The sequence below is a fragment of the Stenella coeruleoalba genome (assembly GCF_951394435.1).
Source record: "Stenella coeruleoalba genome assembly, chromosome: 3".
Taxonomy (NCBI): domain Eukaryota; kingdom Metazoa; phylum Chordata; class Mammalia; order Artiodactyla; family Delphinidae; genus Stenella; species Stenella coeruleoalba.
Genome location: NC_137148.1, coordinates 25,924,155 through 25,943,053, shown reverse-complemented (window position 1 = coordinate 25,943,053; position 18,899 = coordinate 25,924,155). Strand labels below are relative to the sequence as shown.

At 39.7% G+C, this 18,899-nt stretch overlaps 1 protein-coding gene across 5 annotated transcripts in view; it reads left to right on the top strand.

Annotated features, from left to right (window-relative positions):
• DROSHA (drosha ribonuclease III) overlaps positions 1 to 18,899 on the top strand; it is a 130,231-nt gene that overhangs the window by 26,544 nt on the left and 84,788 nt on the right. For all 5 annotated transcript variants that reach the window (XM_079916365.1, XM_079916366.1, XM_079916367.1 and 2 more), the window contains 5 exons: positions 3,767 to 3,853; positions 6,145 to 6,231; positions 14,990 to 15,061; positions 16,656 to 16,737; positions 17,694 to 17,768. In XM_079916365.1, coding sequence (XP_079772491.1) covers positions 3,767 to 3,853; positions 6,145 to 6,231; positions 14,990 to 15,061; positions 16,656 to 16,737; positions 17,694 to 17,768 — 403 coding nt within the window. The remainder of the gene's footprint in view (positions 1 to 3,766; positions 3,854 to 6,144; positions 6,232 to 14,989; positions 15,062 to 16,655; positions 16,738 to 17,693; positions 17,769 to 18,899) is intronic.

The following is an 18,899-nucleotide window of genomic DNA, read 5'->3' as shown; positions in this document are numbered from 1 at the left end:
GAGCCCAGGGAGGCCCACCTAGTGTGCTGCTTCCTTCTTCATTGTAGGAGGTGGACGAGGCAATAATTTTGTCTTTTACTTTGGATGGATGTCTTGGAACTCCCCAGAATGCTCCCCTAAAATGGTGCGGCTGGGGTAGACCCTGAATCTTCGCAGGGTTTCTCTCTCACCCTTTGGAGCATATCCATTTTACTAGGGCTCTTAGTTTGCTCAACGTAATAATGTCAAAGATGCGGTGGAGCAATATAACATTCTACAGTATTCCAGAAAGTCAGGGGCACCTTGGACTGTATTATGACAGTGAGTGGGAGAGTGAACCCGGTGGCAAACCCATAAATGTTGTCTGTTCCACGTAAATGTGAACCAGTTCTGATCAGAACCGGTCCTCATCCTGATTGGGATAGAAAAGGATACATTCAGCAGATCAGTTGCCACGTACTTTGTACCTGAGGTCAGATTAATCTGCTGTAACTACACTACGACACCTGGCACAGCAGGTGCAATTAGAGCTACTTGGTTGAGCTTGTGGTGGTATATAGTCATCCGCCAGGATCCATTTGGTTTCTTTAGGGCCCAGACTGGTGAATTAAACAGAGATGTGATAGGGGCAGTCATCCCTGTGTCATTTGGATCCTTAAGGGTGGCACCAATCTCCACCATTCCCCCAGAGTCATACTGTATTTGAGGTCCGGGTTGGGTGGCTTCTGCTTGACCTTTCCCATCACGATGGCTCTTACTCCACAGATCAAGGACCCAGTGTGAGGTGGCGCCGTCTGCCAATTTTGTCAATTCCAGTGGTACACTTGGGAACCAGGGAAATGACCACTGGGTGGATCTGTGGACTCAGTGGACCTACTGTAAGCCAGACCTTGACCAAGATTTTGTTTACTACCTTGGCCTCATCTCCCCCACTCTGACAGGGATACCAGGATGATACGTCCAGTCTCTGAGTATCAATTGATTCTGATGCTGGGTCTAACACTCCTTGAACTGTCTGGCTTCTTCCTTCCCTGGTGTACAGTTATCTGAGCAAAATGGCCGTAGGCCCCTTGGGGGAAGGACAGGGCCATCATGACCCTTTTTGCTGGTGATAATGTTGCAGGGCCCGTCCTCCTGCCTTCTGGCCACCTCTTCAGGCAGTGGATTTCAGTCCAGTAGGTTGTCAGGCCTGGAGCCGGGCAAGGGATCATGAGTGTTTGCTGGAGCAGCCTACCTTCAGCCTCTTGGTTATCCAGTCTTGATCACTTCCGTTAGTACAAACTAAGGTAGTACTCTTATCAGCTACCCATTTTTTTTGTACCTAAGGACACTGTGTTGTGAAAACCACTTCCATGACTCTTTGTGGGTTATATCCCCTTGGCTGCCACTTCCGTCTTGCAATAATGATAATTGTGTGACCTGGCTTCTTATAATGAGCCCCGTCATCTGGCCTCTCTTGTTTCAGAGTCCTGTCATCCCTGCTGCTGTAACCGCCTCTCTTACAATCAGCCCTGGCCTGCAGAGGAGGCCACACCGATCGTCCTAGTGATGCTGGTGCCCCTTCACGAGCACATTCCTTTTGGCCTTGGTCAATGGCGTGTCCTCTGGGCCTTCCCATGGAATATGATTATCTGATAATATTTTTCAGTCATAGATACTATGTCCATCCCAGCGTACCCATTTCCTTGAATCTCTGAATTCCTTCCTCCTCTGTCGGTCACTGCAGTTTTGGTATTTTCACTTTACTCAGCAAGGGCCATCGCTTTTTCATGCTTTTAGGAGATGTCTTAGTAGGGAGTTCTCAGCATCTCCTGACATCCTTGAATCCTGAATGCTCCCAAGTCAGTAAACTCTTCCCTAATTAGCTGTATGTTCTGTTCCTTTTGATCGAGCACTCCCAGCATCTGGTCGTGTGTGGACTCCTGCTGCCGGCACGTGCTGGTGCCAGCTGGTTCTTACAGTTCCTTTGGGATGTTATGTCTCCTCTCAGCACCTTCCCAGCTGTAAAATGTGAAACCAGTTATGCTGTGAAATGACCCTAATTACGGGTCTGTTGTGAGGTCGGGTGCCGGGAGAGTGAGGACAATGTTGCCTTCAGGGGCTTTTGTTGTCTTCAGACAGGTGAGTGCTTGCTCTTAATAGACAAGGATGGGCCACCTCTGAAGAGGCAGAAGGGTTAGAGGCGTCTGAGGAGTCAGAACCTGTATGTCTCATCCCGGGTTTTCATATCCCTGACCTTGGCATAACAGACCTGCCTTGGTTGACTGTTAATTAGCCTTTAAGGTCCACCCACTCGGACAGGTAAGCCCTGGGCTTGGTCCTGGCGCTCTCTGACCTCTCACTGCAGGTGGTAAGAGCCTCTTTGTGTGCAATAGCAGGCTTTCACATCTGGCTTCTAGCTGCCTTTCCTTCTCCTCTGCTGGTGCATTTCTGTAGAGCAGTGGTTCTCTTAAGTGCAGCTCTCCAACTAGTATCAGCATCACCTGGGGCCTTGTTAGAAACGCAGATTCTCAGCCTGCCTCAGCTGCTGACTTAGAAACTTCTGGGCGTGGGGGAGCAAGCAATCTGAGATCACACTAAAGTTTGAAGAGCATGGTAAGGCATCAGTGGTGCTCGGCAGTAGCCGCCCATCCCATTATCCCTACAGCTACCGGTCTCTCATAGTTTTAAACACCTGGTGCATTGCACCTGCTTCCACTGGTACAGTCTCCCAATTCAGCATCTTTGAAAGTTTCAATTGGCGTGTTATCTGGTGCCAGGGGCTGTGTGCTCCACCAGCCACCATGATGGGTTCCTTTCTGCCAGTTGGATGGTAAGTGATTCAGCTCCAAAACCCTATCTCATCTCCTGCTTTCTTGGATCACTTCTGGTGCCAACTGTCACACGTTGGATTCCCCAAAAGCAGATGCTAAGATGAAGTTTGGGGTGCATGTTTCTTAGGGATCTTCACCTGTGAGAGGAAGAGGATATTAGCAGCATTGGATAGACGGATTAGTCTAACTATGAGTCAGCTCCAGCAAAGCCCCTGTCAACCTGGTGCTGACCCAAGGAATGAGTATTGCCCATTCAAGTCGGGCTGGGGGGCTGGGCCTTGGTACCTCTGCCTCGCTCAGTACACGCCTGACGTCAGGTGAGGGGCCTCTGCAGTTGACACATCCTGAAGGAGCCGACAACTGGAGACTGCTGTCCATGCTCTTCACAGTAGGCAGCAAGTCCTTCCTTGAAAGATGGTCTGGGTCACCCATCGTTGTGTCTGTCACAGCGTACCCAGTGATTCCACTGATGCTTCTGTTGCTCGCTGTTTTCCTTTTCCCGTCTCAAGCTCTCTGCGTATTCTGTCCACCACCTCTTGTGCTTCCTGCATTTCTGGTTCCCTCTATTTTTATTCAGCATATTTAACCCTTTCACTTTTTTCCCCTTCCTATTATAACCTACTGCTGTTACTTCTGAGATTATTTTTCTTGCTTTCTGGGGTTTTTTGTTGTTGTTTTTTTAGTTTATTGAGAGGTTAGCCAAAGGTCAATTATTATGTTATTTTAAATGAAAGGAAAATAGTCATGGAAATTCAGATCTAGAGAGATCTATATGTTGTATTGTACATGAGTTGGTGGGTTGAATGCCAGTAACCAGCAGCCCATTTTTATCTATCTGGTAATGGTAAAGTGAATACTGTCCTTCCCTTCCAGTTTGTGAAGGAACACACATACAACCTCTTTTGTCAGATGCGAATCTAGAAAACAGTATTTTGCTGCTTTACTCTTAAACTCATTTTTATTTTTCCCCTCAGGCCATCAAGCCCTGTCGTCCTATGACCAACAATGCTGGCAGACTTTTCCACTATCGAATTACAGTCTCACCTCCTACAAACTTTTTAGTGAGTTCCTAACAAAATCAGGTTTCATTTGTTTAAAAATGTAGTAAATAGGTTCTATGTGTGTACATAGGTTAAAATGTGAATTGGTTAAATATGGATTCAGTTCTTAAATGTTCTTTCTTTTAAAAACATTTTATTTTTATGCCAATAAAATTGACCTTTATCATAATGACTTTTATTTTTGGCTTCCTCTCATTATACTACTTTCTGTATCTTTTTTCATTTATATTGTTGGTACCACATAATAGCCAGTGAATTATGGAGAGCTTGTTCATTGGAGCTATGGAGTTGGAGGAATGCAGAGAAAGCTTGTGCATCTCTTAAAAATCAGCTAATAGCTTATGCATTATCTATATATTATGACCATAAGTATTGCATATATGACAGTGATAATAATACCTAATGTTTGTTGACTATGGTACTAGGCACCATTCTAAGTATTTGACATGTATTAAGTTATTTCACACAAAAAAATCGATGAAGTAGGTATTATTATCCTCACTATGCAGGTGGGGCAGTCGTCCATGTTTTACAGATAAGGTTAAGCCGCTTGCTCTAGATTATTCAGGCAATAAGTGGCACAGTGAGGACTTGAGCCTGGGCAGACTGACTTCACGGTGCATGGCTGTATGCCATTCCACTGTGCCATACTGCCTTTTCACAGTACAAAATTAATTAATTCTGGTTACTTTTTTAATTAAGAGATTTCAGTTTCAAAATTAGATTATTAATATTTTAACAACTTTATTGACATATAATTAATATACCATAAAACTCACCCATTTAAAGTATATATTTCATGATATTTAGTCTTTTCACAGAATTGTGAAACCATCACCTCAATGTAATTTTAGAACATTCTCATCATCTCCCAAAGAAACCCTGTACTTATTAGCAGTCAATTCTTTCCCACCCCACAGCCTTCAGAAACTACTAAGGTACTCTCTGTCTTTATCATTTGCCTATTCTAGATATTTCATATGAATGGAATCATAGAATATGTGATCTTTTGGCTTCTTCCACTTACCATAATGTTTTCAAGATTAATCCATGTTGTAGTATGTAACTTCATTCCTTTTTACGGCCAAGTAATATTCCACTGTATGGACATACTGTATTTTATTTATCCATTCATCAGTTGATGAACATTTGTGTGGTATCCACTTTGGGGCTATTATAATAATGCTGCTGTGAATGTTTGTGTACAAGTTTTTGTGTGGATGTATGTTTTCCTTTCCCTTGAGTATAAATGTAGGACTAGAGTTGCTGGGTTGTATGGTAACTATATGTTTAATATTTGGAGGAACTACCAAACTGTTTTCCCAAGTGGCTGTACCATTATCATTTCACTAGAAGTTCTTTCATAATATTTAATTTAGACCAGCTTTGTTGAGTTATTCAAATGGGAAGTAACAGTAATATTGGAAAAACAAATAATACGCATTTGGATATCCTTTATTCCCCCCCCCCACCCAAGTTCTTCGTGTGTGTGTGTGTGTGTGTGTGTGTGTGTGTGTGTGTGTATAAATGTTTAGAAGAATAGTGTTCAATACCTATGTAAAAAAACATGTCTTTTAGGTTTCCAATCTTGATAATTTGTTCCATGTTTAGCATTTAGGATTAAAAATGGTGGGCTATAAGAATGGCATAAAGAAGAGAATTTCTTATGCTTAGGTCAACATTTGTATATTTTAATTAGATTCAATTTGCAGGTAATTAAGATCTTTGACATTATGCAGGAATTGATTTGTTACAGGGTTTAATGGGTTGGCTTCTCCTTGGAGGGCCTGGGAATGGAGCTGTGAGGGGATGAGCCTCCGGCACCTTGAGTCTTTTCAGAGCCTTCCAGGCTGTTGCTAGTTTTGACTGTTGTGATGCTGAGTCTTCTCCACTTGCTTTGATTCAACTGTGCCATTATGTTGTTCTTGTTAGAGCTTCTGTTAGTTCAGAAATATAGCTTAGTAAGAACAGGACTGGTAGTATTGTGGGATTAAATAAAACAAGTTCCTAGAAAATGAAGCCATGTAGCTAGCCTTGTTTTTCTTTATGGCACCCATAATAAACATTCTTGATTGTCTAGTATATAAATATTACTGAATCTAGAGAGTTCCACCAAGCAGGAGAATTCTAGCTAGAATTAATCCTCTGTGTAAAGTTTCTCCCTGGTGTTTGGGAAAACGTTAACAGAAGTCCATACATTTCACCTATTGGTTGCTTTGTGTGTCCTGATGGGCTTCTGCACATGCAAATCATGTCATTTTTTCATACTTTGTGTTTCTGTTTGCTTTCAGACTGACAGGCCAACTGTTATCGAATATGATGATCATGAGTATATCTTTGAAGGATTTTCTATGTTTGCACACGCCCCCCTGACCAATGTAAGTATATGCTGATCAGCTGGCTTTCTCCTTCCCTGAGCCCCCTTCCTTCCCTTCACTCTTTCTTTCTAAAAGTCAAAGGAAATTTCTTTTAATCTGACTTCTAAGTAACAATTACTTTGCACCCCTCTACCTGAGCTGCAGGAAGTCAGCGGCAGTGTGTGTCAGGTGGCAATGTGACATCTGCGCTAATGAGTCACAGGTTTGGTCCACATTAAATGGTGTAAGTAAACATGTGTCAGAGTAACATTTTGAGAGTGTGAAAGATTGAAAAAGAAGGATAAACTGTGGAGTAATGTGTCAAAGCTATTTTGGGTTTGGTGTCCTTCAAAAGAAAGTTGGAAAGTTTTAAGGAGAAGCTATTATTTAGTCTCTGAGCAATAGGTAAAGAAATAGAGCTTGTTCAGGACATCTGGAGCCTGAATTAACTTCATACATTTTTGTGCTTTTGAATCCCAGAAATATGTCTTCTTTAAGACACTCTGACATACAGATCCATGATATTATATAGGTATTGGTAATCGATTTGTTGGTAATCGGTTCAAATGGAAGTTCTGTATTTGTAAGTCAAAATCTTTCTGTCTCAAAGCTGGCAGTCATGGGAATTGTCTTACTTATTCTGTGTTCCAGTTGGACGTAGAGTGGAATTCACTGGCGGCTCAGGAAGGGAGTGTAGACGTATACTTGAGCCAGTCTAGATGCTGCTATAGAACTTACTGAATTACAGCTATGGTGTATGTACATCAAAGTAGAATGTTCTTTAATCCTTTCTGGTTTGGTTAAAAGAAATTACATCTGCAGTTTGAGAAGTTATTTTAGTACTGTTTACTTAAACTGTGAAATTCTGTTCCATTGGAGAGTAAAGAAAAAATCTTTGCCTAATCTTGCTCCTTTCGATTATTATTTTTTATTAGCAGACATGATTCTATAGTAGTGATACTAATTTAAAACAGATTGTTTTCTTAATGAGATTTTCTTTATGCTACAGTATATTTTATCCTAGAGAATCTTTTTTTTGAGAAGATGATTACACTGTAAATGTAAAAATAAAATCATTTGATAATACACATCACATCTATCTCTAGAGTGGACCATAATATAAAAAGGACTTCTTTTTTTGTTGAGGTATAATTCACACATAATGTTATTAGTTTCAGGTGTACAACATAATAATTTGATATTTGTATATATTGTGAAATGATCACCACGATAAGTCTAATTAACATCCATCATCATACATACTTACAAAGTTTTAAATTGGACTACTCTTTTTTTTTAAATTGAAGTATAGTTGATTTACAGTGTTGTGTTAATTTCTGCTGTACAGCAAAGTGACTCAGTTATATGCTGTAATCATTCTTTTTTTATATTCTTTTCCATTATGGTTTATCCCAGAAGATTAGATATAGTTCCCTGTGCTATACAGTAGGACCTTGTTGTTTATCCATTCTATATGTAATAGTTTGCATCTACTAACCCCAAACTCCCAGTCCATCCCTCTCCCTCCCCCCTCCCCCTTGTCAACCACAAGTCTGCTCTCCATGTCTGTGAATCTGTTTCTATATTGTAGATAGGTTCATTTATGCCACATTTTAGATTCCACATATAAGTGATATCATATGGTATTTGTCTTTCTCTTTCTGACTTACTTCACTTAGTATGATAATCTCTAGTTGCATCTGTGTTGCTGCAGACAGCATTATTTCATTCTTTTTTATGACTGAGTAGCGTTACATTGTATATATGTACCATATCTTCTTTATCCATTCATCTGTCAGTGGACGTTTAGGTTGTTTGGACTATTCTTAAACAATCTTTATGAAGAGACACTGGGAAGTTTTTGAATTTTGAAGGTTTCTTATTTTATTATTTTTTAAAATGTCTCAATTAGGCACTCAAACCCTTTGTTACACCAAATCTCATAGTCTTAGAGTTGAAAAGGCCTTCAGAAGTCATCTAGTCCAACTCCCCCCTACATAATATGTTTCTCTTTTTTTTTCCTCAGCAGGCTTGCAAATACAAATAATTAGTTACCATGAAAATATTTAAAAATTATCTGTCTTATCTATTAATTCCCTACAAGTAATACAGATCTCATTTTAACTTTTAGGATCACCTTAAAGAAGGAAAGAAGTGTGACTTCAGAGAGGGTTTAAACCTTAGTGAATTCTACTTACTAGCTGTATGATTTGACATTTCAATTTTTATAAACCCTGATTTTCTCATCTGTAAAACAGACGTTATTAGTTGTGGCAGTCTTACTGGTTTTTGTAAAAAAATAAATGAGATGACAAATGAAAAGTGTTTATCATGATGTTTAATATACAATACATATTGGCACTAATTATTTTGGATAAGATGTCAGGCAGATGTGGATTTGAGTCTTTCTTCTAATTCTTCTTTTTTTTTTTTAACTGATTCTCCATATTTATGTGACTTTGGAAGAGTGATTCTTTGAGCTTTATTAAAGTTCCTCAGCACAAGGTTTGGCACTGAGAGGCCGCTAGTGCGAAATTAATTGCAGTTGTTACTGTTGTTGTAAAAGATAGGACTGAAAAATTCCTGGCTTCAGAGTATATTTTTTATAAATATTCAAGTTCTCAAAACTTGAGAACTTAACTCTATAATGAGAAGATAAGCCCCATCATTTATGTTAGAGATGTTGATAAAATAAATCGAGTTTTAAGCTGAGTGTTGTACAGTTCATAGGAATTACATCCATCAAAGGCCTCTTGAATTTGAAATAGCCTCCCAAGAAAAAGAATTATTAAATCGCTTTACTGTTCTGATTCATTTTTTTGCTAGAGAGAGCTCATCAGCAAGAAGGGCATGCAAATGATGGTAATGTTAGAATCTCAATACAGTCTAGTACCAACAAGTTCTCTTAAGGTCTTCTTGAATTGAAGTGGATTGAAAGCCTTGTTGGCTAAGTATAGAGCATTGTGGGAAAATTTTGTCCTTTTATGTAGTACATTTGCTGTTACTTATAATACCTGATGTTATTAGGGACTTTGACAACATAACTAAAATTACCTAGATATATGTATTACATGCATAATATTTTATCCCGTCCTCAAAAGCCCAAGGCAGCACCATGATCATTTCCCTGCTGCTTTCCATTTCCAGTGGACTCGCTGCCCTGGATTTAGTCTTTCAGTTCCTGGAAGTAGTAGAGTTAGAATGGAGAAGTTTAGGGAGGGTTTTTTCGTTGGTTTCTGGGAGGATGAGATAAGAGTTAGTGTCAAATCAGCATTCAAACGTGTTTTAAGAAATGGTAGTGGGCATTTATATTATTTGATTGGCCAACTGAGTTCTCAATCCACTGAGTTCCCAATATGTAGGAAAATGACAAGTCTCTTTGAGTCTTAGAGAGAGATGAAAGTTCGCATAGAAAAGGAGATTCTGCCTTTCCAAATTTGTGTGTCTGAGAAGGGCTCTAGTGGTACAGGTAAGAGCCCCAAAGAAAATACAGTGTGTATAAGAAAAGAGGTCAAAGAAGGAATCCCCCAAAAGTGATTTTAGTTGAAATAATGTGGGGAAAGGACTGAATTTGCATAAATCATCCAGCAGAGTTGCTGTTGCACATGGTAAAAGGAGTAAAGTTTATACTTTTGCTCTTTTTCTTGCCTCTGGACTATTCCCAAGGGCTCTGGTCCTTTTCTCTCCTGGATACACTCCCCTAGTAATGCAATGTCACGCACAGTTTTTCCTCCCATGCATGTTCTGACATTGATATTTATAGCTGTGACGTATGGCTCTGTGCTCCACACTCACATTTCAGATTGCCTGTTGGACATACCTACCTTGATGTTCCCTCAGGTACGTCACCCTTAACCTGTGCGAAACTGAACTCATCATCTTCTCTGCGTACTGAGTTTGAGGAACTCAGGGGACACCCTATGAAATTCTTTGTATTAATGCCATCGTGAGCTATCTGGTCCCTTAGGCCAGAAACCTAGAAATTATCCTCTATTCTTTCTCCTCTTTCACTTCCACATCAGAACAGTCACTGTATATTTCAGTCACATCTCCTGTGTTTAAATTCTTCTCCCTCCTTTTTGATCTTTTGTTCATTTGGCTTCTGAACTGTTTGTTAGACTCCATTCTGGTCTTCTGGTCTCTTGCCTTGTTCCCCTACAAGCCATTCCCACCCTGTTTACATAGCATCCCATCCATGTAAACTGTGATAGTCTCTCACTTAAAGTACTTGAATGACTTCTTGTTGCCATAAGGATAGCTCTGAATCCTTAACATGGTTTTTAAGATCTGCATAATATAGTTCATACTTTCCTTTCTAGAATTTTCTTACATCTCTGTCTCCATGCATTTCACTTCTGAAGAGCTAAATGACCTGCCCTTCTCCCAGCTCCCTTTTCTCTGTCTTGCTAGAAACTAAACACCTGTTCTTCCCCAGTTAATTTTCGGGATGACCTGGAAAATCCCTTCCCATCTTTGAAGACTCAACTCAAATGTTACCTCCTCTTTGGTTCTTTTGTACTTTATACTATTTTGTTTGCTTATTTGTTTTTTAAATGCACTTATAAGTTACACTGTATCATATTCTGTTTATGCTTGTTTACATGCCTTTTTTTCTCTTCTAGATCCCTACCTTTTTATTTTTTACACCTTTATTGGAGTATAATTGCTTTACAATGTTGTGTTAGTTTCCACTGTACAACAAAGTGAATCAGCTATATGCATACATATATCCCCATATCTCTTCCCTCTTGAGCCTCCCTCCCACCCTCCCTATCCCACCCCTCTAGGTGGTCACAAAGCACCGAGCTGATCTCCCTGTGCTATGCGGCTGCTTCCCACTAGCTATCTATTTTACATTTGGTAGTGTATATATGTCCATGCCACTCTCCCACTTTGTCCCAGCTTACCCCTCCCCCTCCCTGTGTCCTCAAGTCCATTCTCTACATCTGTGTCTTTATTCCTGCCCTGCCACTAGGTTCACCAGTACCATTTTAAAATTTTTTTTATTTTAAATTTTTTATTTATTTTTAAAATTTTATTTACTTATTTTTGGCTGAGTTGTGTCTTTGTTGCTGCACGCGGGCGTTCTCTAGTTGCTGTGAGTGGGGGCTACTCTTCCTTGCAGTGCGCAGGCTTCTCATTGCGGTGGCTTCTCGTTGTGGAGCACAGGCTCTAGGCACGTGGGCTTCAGTAGTTGTGGCAGGTGGGCTCAGTAGTTGTAGCTCATGGGCTCTAGAGCGCAGGCTCAGTAGTTGTGGCGCACGGGCTTAGTTGCTCTGTGGCATGTGCGATCTTCCCGGACCAGGGCTCGAACCCGTGTACCCTGCATTGGCAGGCAGATTCTTAACCACTGTGCCACCAGGGAAGCCCAGTACCATTCTGTTAGATTCCATATATATGCATTAGCATATGGTGTTTCTTTTTCTCTTTCTGACTTACTTCACTCTGTATGACAGACTCTAGGTCCATCCACCTCACTATAAATAACTCAATTTTGTTCCTTTTTATGGCTGAGTAATATTCCATCGTATATATGTGCCACATCTTCTTTAACCATTCATCTGTCGATGGACACTTAGGTTGCTTCCATGTCCTGGCTATTGTAAATAGTGCTGCAGTGAACATTGTGGCACATGACTCTTTTTTTTTTTTTTTTTTTTTTGCGGTACGCGGGCCTCTCACTGCTGTGGCCTCTCCCGTTGCGGAGCACAGGCTCCGGACGTGCAGGCTCAGTGGTCATGGCTCACGGGCCCAGCTGCTCCGCAGCACGTGGGATCTTCCCAGACCGGGGCATGAACCCGTGTCCCCTGCATTGGCAGACGGACTCTCAACCACTGTGCCACCAGGGAAGCCCGCATAACTCTTTTTGATTTATAGTTTTCTCAGGGTATATTCCTAGTAGTGGGATTGCTGGGTCATATGGTAGTTCTATTTTTAGTTTTTTAAGGAACCTCCACACTGTTCTCCATAGTGGCTGTATCAATTTATATTCTCACCAACAGTGCAAGAGGGTTTCCTTTTCTCCACACTCTCTCCAGCATTTATTTGTAGATTTTTTGAAGATGGCCATTCTGACTAGTGTGAGGCGATACCTCATTGTAGTTTTGATTTGCATTTCTCTAATGATTAGTGATGTTGAGCATCTTTTCATGTGTTTGTTGGCCATCTGTATATCTTCTTTGGAGAAATGTCTATTTAGGTCTTCTGCCTCTTTTTGGATTGGGTTATTTGTTTTTCTGATATTGAGCTGCATGAGCTGCTTGTATATTTTGGAGATTAATCCTTTGTCAGTTGCTCCGTTTGCAAATATTTTCTCCCATTCTGAGGGTTGTCTTTTGGTCTTGTTTATGGTTTCCTTTGCTGTGCAAAAGCTTTTAAGTTTCATTAGGTCCCATTTGTTTATTTTTGTTTTTATTTCCATTACTCTAGGAGGTGGGTCAAAAAGGAGCTTGCTGTGATTTATGTCGTAGGAGTTCTGCCTTTGTTTTCCTCTAAGAGTTTGATAGTGTCTGGCCTTACATTTAGGTCTTTAATCCATTTTGAGTTTATTTTTGTATATGGTGTTAGGGAGTGTTCTAATTTCATTCTTTTACATGAAGCTGTCCAGTCTTCCCAGCACCACTTATTGAAGAGGCTGTCTTTTCTCCATTGTATATTCCCCTCCCCCTCCCTGTGTCCTCAAGTCCATTCTCTACGTCTCTGTCTGTATTCCTGCCCTGCCACTAGGTTCACCAGTACCATTTTTTAAGTTTTTTTTATTGATTTATTTATTTATTTTTAAATTTTTATTTATTTATTTTTGGCTGCGTTGGGTCTTCTTTGCTGTGCACAGGCTTTCTCTAGTTGCAGCAAATGCGGCGAGCGGGGACCACTCTTCATCGTGGCATGCAGGCTTCTCATCGCGGTGGCTCCTCTTGTTGCGGAGCATGGGCTCTAGGGCATATGCGCTTCAGTAGTTATGGCACACGGACTCAGTAGTTGTGGCTCAAGGGCTCTAAAGTGCAGGCTCAGTAGTTGTGGCACAGGGCTTTGTTGCTCCACAGCATGTGGGATCTTCCCAAACCAGGGCTCGAACCCATGTCCCCTGCATTGGCAGGCGGATTCTTAACCACTGCGCCACCAGGGAAGCCCTCTCCATTGTATATTCTTGCCTCCTTTGTCAAAGATAAGTTGACCATATGTGCGTGGGTTTATCTCTGGGCTTTTTGTTCTGTTCTGTTGATCTATATTTCTGTTTTTGTCCAGTACCATACTGTCTTGATTATTGTAGCTTTTTAGTATAGTCTGAAGTCAGGGAGCCTGGTTTCTCCAGCTCTGTTTTTCTTTCTCAAGATTGCTTTGGCTATTCGAGATCCCTACCTTTTTGAAAGGTAAGGGCTGTGACATATTTTAGAGTAACTGTGAATCTAACAGTTGTTAGCAAAGTATTTTAAAAATATGAATAATTGCACAAATTTGTAGCTCTCAAATATTTTTAAATGATTGTAGGAAGAAAGAAGAACTTAAAAATGATAGTGGCCTTAGCATGTCACTTCATCTGGTTTAGAACTCATTACCATGAGAAGGCTGAATGAAAATGGATCTCTTATTAACGTTAATTATGAATTTCACTCAAATTAGCCACCATCCTAAAGAAAAAAAAGAAAGCACCTAAGAGCTAAACTTCATTTCTGAGAAAAAGATTTCCAGTAGATGGCATTATAGGACTATTTGCTTTTCTTACCATTCCTTTTGCTGGTGGAATTAAAATTTGTTTCTTTCTGATTGCTGTGGTTTGTAAAAACGATTACCTTTATATAAATTCGTCTTATGGACAGATCAAGGGGCCAGAAAAACTCACTTAACACATCTCTAGGGCTTCTGAGTCTATTATTTTCCCCGGCTAGTCAGCCAAGCCACTGCATTAACCTCACACCCTTCCTTTCTCAGTCCTTCATTCATTCAAAAATATACTTAAAGACAACCTATTAAATCTAGGCACTAGGCTAGTGTCTCACGATACATTGGTAAAGCAAGACAGATGTGGATTTATTTCATCTGAGCTTTCCTTCATTTTCACACATACCCTGAGTATTAGAACAGGAAATGAGAGGTGGATACCCAAGTGGCTTAGAGCTGGGGTCTAGAGCAAGAATTTCTAAGTCACCAGCTACCTGCTTCCTTCGGCAAAATATCTGACGACTCTGCCTTCGTTTCCTCCACTGTACCCTGGGAAGAGTAGTTGTACCTGTCTCACAGGGCTGGTTACATGAGTGACAGTATGTGAAGCAGTAGAACAGTGCCTAGCTGAATAAGTGGTAGCTATTATTATTTTTATTACCATGATTGCTTTTGCTCCAGAGCCTGAGAGGCAGCATGAGTTGTGTCTACTACGATGACTTATGAATCTATAGCTGATGCATTGTCAGCCTGCTATCCCTGCTCTGCCTGAAGAGCCTGAAAGATTTTTAGAACCTGAGAAAAAGAAGTATTTAATTGTGGTTTTATTAATTCTTTAGAGGCAATATATTTGGTTTTAATGAGTTCTTGTCATGTTTGTGTTGCTGCTGCTAATACAGTTAATTGAGCACCAACATTATGCAGGTTTCCTGTAGAGACTGGGCCAGCTGGGTTCTTGTTATTAAAATTCAGCAGTTGTGGTCAAGTTTCATGTGCAGCTTAGATTAAGGTGAAGCTTTCTCATTTGGTTCATGGCCTTCTGGGTTAGGTAGCAAACACATGTACAGGGTGAGCGCAGGAAGGTATTTTGAAACTGAACTTTTCCTCCTTATTATTGCAGATTCCACTGTGTAAAGTAATTAGATTCAACATAGACTACACGATTCATTTCATTGAGGAGATGATGCCTGAGGTAAGGGAAAAGATTATTTAACAGCTTGATGCAGCTTGCTCTTTTGTTTATTCCACACATGTCTTTAAAGCATTGAACTTGGCCAGGTCTGGCTTTTTGCCATAAGTATACCCTTAAAGTATTGTGTTCACTGTTGAAAGGACCAGTCAGATGTAGTCAGATGTCGCTTTAGGAATGAGGTTAAAATTCAGGTCGTTTTCCAACTTATTGACCTATTTTTGAACCCATTTCTCCTCCTGTTGCAGCTACTGATAGTAACTTTACATCTGTTTCTAGTTTGTTTTGGACAGGGGACAGCTTTTGGTTACTGGTCATTATCAGAGAGGAAATTAGAAAAGTGAAACTGAATCTGATAGCTGTTGGAATAATCTTATTCATTACCTCCAGTGACAAGATCAATGCTTGGTTCATTTTCCTTCTCATATATTTACACATTTTTCTTCCCATATATTTACATATTTTTCACTACGTATGCTCAGCAGCAGATTTATCTAAATATATGCAAGAGGTTTAAAATTCCAAAGCAAGATAAATGTGAATCTCAGAATGATTCATTGCCTGATCTTGAATTTAGTGCTGTCAACAAATCACACTAAGAAATAACAACTAGACAGCAAACAAGCTTGTGCACTTAACATTGTGTTGGAGTCGGGGTCGATTTCCTGAGCCCCTGGCTCCTCTTGCAAACCTCGTTTAACGGTGCAGCTCTGTCGAGGGCAGCGGAGCACCCAGGGGGATTGATGAGCATGACACGCATGCTTAGTTTGCACCTATTTCATTCTGGGCAAGTCTTGTTAATTCCACCTGTCTTTCAAAGAGAATTGAAGAGAAAGGGCCACCCCTTCATTCTTCAGCTTGGAAGGGCTTTTTTGCTTCCTTTTGATTTTTAAGGTCATAAGCCTTCATTTGCTATTGTAAAAGTTTATGACTTCTGGCATGATCTCACGCAGGGTGATTTATGAACCCCGAGCAAAACAAGTAGGAGGAAGAATTATGAGACAAGTCTCACTTGCAAATATATCATCTGTTAAGCTTGTTTACAGCAGAAATTTTGGTACAAGGTTCTGTAGTTTGTCTTAGTCCTGTATTTGCCTTCATTAAGAATTGGAACTTTTTTGGCACAGAGATCTTTGTTTATGGTAACTTTGTAATAATAGTGATTGTGGGTGTATTTGAGGGGTGGAGGTGAGCAGGGGTGGAGCGGGGGAGGTGCTGGGGACAAACCTATCAGACCTGGCTGCCCAGTGTGTGATTTGAATTAACAGAAAGTCCCTAGGAGATTCTGATATATTTTATAATTGGGTTAGAAAAATACGACGTAAAGGAGACTCTGATTTTTAAATTGCACATCATTTTATTTGTACATTGAGAAGGGCCAAGTTCACATTTTCTTAGGAATCCTAATGACACTATTGCCTACTTCATTAATGTTTCAAGCCAATGAGCTATTATAGGACGGTGACCAAACTAGGAAATTACCTTGTTTTAGTACAGTTGCAATAGACACTTTTGAAAACACTTGACTAGAACAAGCTGAACCTTGTTAATACATGTTTGCAGTACTACAGTGATTTGATTTTGGTTTATTTTTCAGAATTTTTGTGTGAAAGGACTTGAACTCTTTTCATTATTCCTATTCAGAGATATTTTGGAATTGTATGACTGGAATCTTAAAGGTAAATAATAGGATTTAAAGAAAAGTGCAGTGCTTGTCGAAGAACGTTGTGGTATGTGTGAAAACTCTTATAAAAGTGGGGGGACATAGTTGAAATTCCTCGTACTTTTGAAATACCCAGGGAAAAGTTTATTATTCATAGAAGTGCGTGTTATCATTTGACATGAATAAGTTGTTATGTCTCATTTTAATACAGTTGGACAGTGTCCATTACGGAAGATTACCATTAATTGTTACCTAACTGGTACCTCAGAAGATGGTATCAGTTATGTTGAGTGACTACCTTGGTTTATCTGCATTGGGGAAATCTCATTAGTTAATATTTTAAATCTATTGAACTTTACTGTAATAAACTTCTTCCAAGATGACAGTTTATTAAAACAGAGCTTTAGTTAACCTTCGAAACACACACATACACTGTGAGCTACAGCAGTTCAAAACTTGATACTTCGTTCTTGGATAATAGTTCCCTCTTTCGGAAGTGCCTCTATTCCAGCAGACATTTATTTATTTTTAAAATAGTATATTGATGAATGGCTCTTCAAACCAAGTTTTTAATAGTATTTCTCTCTTTTTTTTCCCCAGTTGTATTGGTTAAAATGGAACGGAATGAAGACACAAGCATATTATATCATCCAATCGTTCATTTATAACAAAAATCTTTGTATCTTTGAATTTCTAAAACTAGTTTTACCATATATACCATATACCGTATATAACCTTGGGGCATTCATTCTCCTTTTTGAGTGGTCTCTTCCCTACAGTCTTCATGGAATGTTTGTGGCAGTTACCACATGATTGATTTAGCTATTGAGGAGAAAGGGGCGGTTTTCTTATATCCCTACTTCTGGTGGTATTTTTTTGTATTTATCATAAATCTCAGGAGTTAAGTTGCAATGTTTATTTCCTAAGGTGGTTTTATTTATTTTTTCTTTCCTTTTCACTTGTTTGCTTTAGGTCCTTTGTTTGAAGACAGTCCTCCCTGCTGCCCAAGATTTCATTTCATGCCACGTTTTGTAAGATTTCTTCCAGGTAAATCTTTTGACTTGTCAGTGACCTGGTGAGATAGTGCATCTGAAAATAAGCCTGCCATTCTCCTTTCAGTCTTCAGGGACAACTTTCCCACCTCAGACACTTAATATCTACTTCTCAGGTCAGGCATGAAAATGTAAAATTATACATGTTGATTTGTACCCCTGCATAATTTACGGTAGCCCCAAGTTAGATGAGCAATGAGAAAATTGATTTATAAATTTTGAGAGTCTACTTGATAAAATATCATGCAAGTATTAAAATTAATATGGAAAAATGCATGTGGCTTAAAAAATGCATATAGTTAATTAGAAAACAATTACAAAATTTTATAAGCAATATGATTATAATTATGCTAAAAATTACTGCAGTAATAGTTGTAGTAAGATTAATATTATAGGTTTTTTTTTCTCTTTTTTGACATATACTTTTATTCATTTTACAGTAAAAAAATAATTTATTGTCTCATGAAATTAAAAATATATAAGTAAATATATGACTTTTATGTTTTTAAAGCAATATTTTAACTATTTTAAAACTTTTGTCAAGAGGCTAGCTGTGAGCTATGGCATTGTATTTAGTGTTTTTTAAAATGGTTGGGTTTTTAATGAAATGTTTGGACGCCTTTTTGTTTGTAAAGTCTTCACCATCCTAAATGAATTCATCCCTGGAATCTCATTCCCGTATCTCACTTTCTGGTGATATCCATCTATACTTCCACCCTCTCGTTCCCTTATTCCCTTTGCTTCTGCTTGACTCTTCTTTTTTCTCCTTGTGTGCAGCCATCTTTCCTTGCTTTCTTAAGTCCTGTCCTCTGACTTCTGTCTCAGCTCTAGTGACCTCAGCCCCTTGTGCTAACCACCACCTTGCATGGAAATGTCATTTCAACCATTTGCCTTTTCTTCTCTGATGTTTGGGCCACTCAGTGATACGGGAGAAAAAAAAATGGCTGCTGCGACAAAACTGTGGTTTATAATTTCAGCTGGGGAGCTTTTCAGCATGTAAGCTTTCTGCCCACGTTTACATATCAGCAGTTTCAGAAGTTCAGCCTCATGCTCGTGCACTCCTCCTCGTGCCCCTTGTCCTCCTGGGGGCAGGACCCTTGCCTCCCTCATGCCTCAGAACCATCCC